Here is a 2,500-nt window from a genome sequence, read left to right as displayed (position 1 = left end):
TGAGAGAGAGAGAGAGAGAGAGAGAGAGAGAGAGAGAGAGAGAGAGAGAGAGAGAGAGAGAGAGAGAGAAAGGCCTACTCACTGTGTGGTGTGTGTGTGTGTGTGTGTGTGTGTGTGTGTGTGTGTGTGTGTGTGTGTGTGTGTGTGTGTGTGTGTGTGTGTGTGTGCTTGTTTGTGTTATAGGTACGAACCTCAAATGGATATCCCAAGTGACATAGATTCAGAATCCGACCGGGTCTTCTTCATTAAAGCAGTGGCTCAGTTCATGGTAAGTCCTGACTGTATGAAAAATCAAGTGTCACTGCTAAATCTCATCATGACACGCTTCATTCATGTCCACAGTGTTGTGCATGCATTTTGCTTGCGTGTGTGTGTGTGTGTGTGTGTGTGTGTGTGTGTGTGTGTCTGTCTGTCTGTCTGTGTGTCTGTGTGTTCATGAGTGTGTGAATTCTGTATTCTGTATTAATCTCTACATAGTATGTTGTTGAGAAGATAAAATAAACACTTCATTGTCTGATAAACATGTGAAAGTTGTCTTTTGACGTTGCTCCAGACATTAATCAAGACATGACAAAAAAAAGAAATGACACAAAACAATACAAGACAAGACATGTAAAGGTGTTTTGGTGGATGGCTGGCTTGTGATGCTTGTGTGTACTTGGTGTGTGTGTGTGTGTGTGTGTCTGTGTGTGTGTGTGGTGCCCCCTTCAGGCGACCCAGGCCCACATCAAGGTGAACACCAAGCGGCTGTACCAGGCGGATGGCTACGCGGTGCGGGAGCTCCTGAAGATGACATCACTGCTTTACGGCGCCATGAAGACCAATCAGAGTGCTGCGGGGGACCAGCAGCGCGACGACAGCACCAAGTTCAAGTTTGACCTCGGCGCCAAGGTGAGCGAGAAAACATTTGTTGTTGTTGTTGTTGGGGCTTTTATTTTGGCACGGTGTGAGAAGAGACAGGAAGCGAGTGGGAGAAAGAGACAGGGGAAATGACCTCTGACCCGAATCTAACCCGGTCCCCGGTGTAACAGTACAGTGCCTTAGTCGTGTGAGCCACGCAGCTTGGTCAGTCAAGGTGTGGATTGAGGACCACCAGATCAATACCCTATCAGGGACAGCCCATACTCTTGAAAAACAACGGGTTATTCTCATGAACAATCTTCGGATGCATCATTCATCGGGGCCAGACTAAATTAAACATCCAATCTCACATTTAGTTTAGTTTATCAGGCTAGAAACACATGGCTATAAGTAGTAAGTTCGGTAACACTTTATTTTAGGGATACATCTATTAGCACTAATACATACAATGTTAATGCCTGCATAAGTAACTTGTAAGGCATGTACTAGGCAAACGCTAAGGCCTACTTGGTCCTTACAAAGGTTAAATTGGTAATAAATCCCTTATTGTGCATGAACAAGACATTTGCGAATACATGCCTAACAAATGTTTGATTTTGCTTTGTACATGCCTTACAAGTTACTTATAGGGACATCGTATGTATTAGTGCTAATAGATGTATCCCTAAAATAAAGTGTTACCGTAAGTTCTTGTAAAAAGTTTTGTCGCCTATCCATGTTGTTGGAACAACAGCTAATAACCTGACTTTCAATTAATCAATTGGCTTCAGAAGTCACTCATATGAAAGCTACAACCCTCCTAAATGGAATGTCATATACAAAAATAAAGTTGTTGCATCCATGAAAGATTAATCACTCAATGAATGCAGAAAGGGCAATTTTGGCAAGACAACAGTTTTCTCGCCTGCAGAAAATAATGTACAAAATAAGCAGATAGTCACTTAAAAAACACAAACACCCAGATCAGGTGCTTCAATTGCTGAATCACTTTCACCTGTTCACTAAATCAGAACTGGCCATATGTGTGTGTTTGGGCTCACTGGCTACATGAGACATTAAATTCTGAATAAAGCTTTGTTCGGCTTTGAAAACCTCTATCCCCCTCCCCTGCTCCTCACTTCTGCGACTTGGAACAAACCCACCACCCACCCCTTTCCCACTTCCCCCTTACCCCAACCCAGCACTCCCACAGCTGACAATTACCACTGATCAAGTTAGAGGGACACTGAAAAGACTTAAGTCCAAAGCGGCCGGCCCTGATGGCATCTGTGCAAGACTGCTAAAGACATGTGCTGAGGAATTAGCTGAGCCTCTTCATCACCTTTTTAATAGGAGTCTACAAGAAGGCAAAGTTCCTATCTTGTGGAAAACGTCATGCCTGGTGCCTGTTCCAAAGAAAACTCACCCCAAAGAACTTAATGATTACAGACCGGTTGCCCTCACCTCACACCTAATGAAAACTTTTGAACGAGTGCTGCTGCGCAACTTTCTCAAACCCCAGGTACGCTACGTACTGGATCCTCTGCAGTTCGCCTACCAAGAGAACGTGGGAGTGGAGGATGCTATCCTGTACCTTCTTCACAGGGTACACGCTCACTTGGATAAGGGTGGCTGTGCTGTGAGAATCATGTTTTTTGAC

General features: G+C 44.3%; 1 protein-coding gene across 2 annotated transcripts in view; it reads left to right on the top strand.

Moving 5' to 3' along the window:
• cluap1 (clusterin associated protein 1) overlaps positions 1–2,500 on the top strand; it is a 27,979-nt gene that overhangs the window by 1,101 nt on the left and 24,378 nt on the right. For both annotated transcript variants that reach the window (XM_063221080.1, XM_063221079.1), the window contains exons 4-5: positions 184–268; positions 712–891. In XM_063221080.1, the coding sequence (XP_063077150.1) occupies positions 184–268; positions 712–891 (265 nt within the window). The remainder of the gene's footprint in view (positions 1–183; positions 269–711; positions 892–2,500) is intronic.

The sequence above is a fragment of the Engraulis encrasicolus genome, chromosome 17, assembly GCF_034702125.1.
Source record: "Engraulis encrasicolus isolate BLACKSEA-1 chromosome 17, IST_EnEncr_1.0, whole genome shotgun sequence".
In the NCBI taxonomy this organism is placed as follows: Eukaryota; Metazoa; Chordata; class Actinopteri; order Clupeiformes; family Engraulidae; genus Engraulis; species Engraulis encrasicolus.
This window is presented reverse-complemented; position numbering and strand designations above follow the sequence as displayed.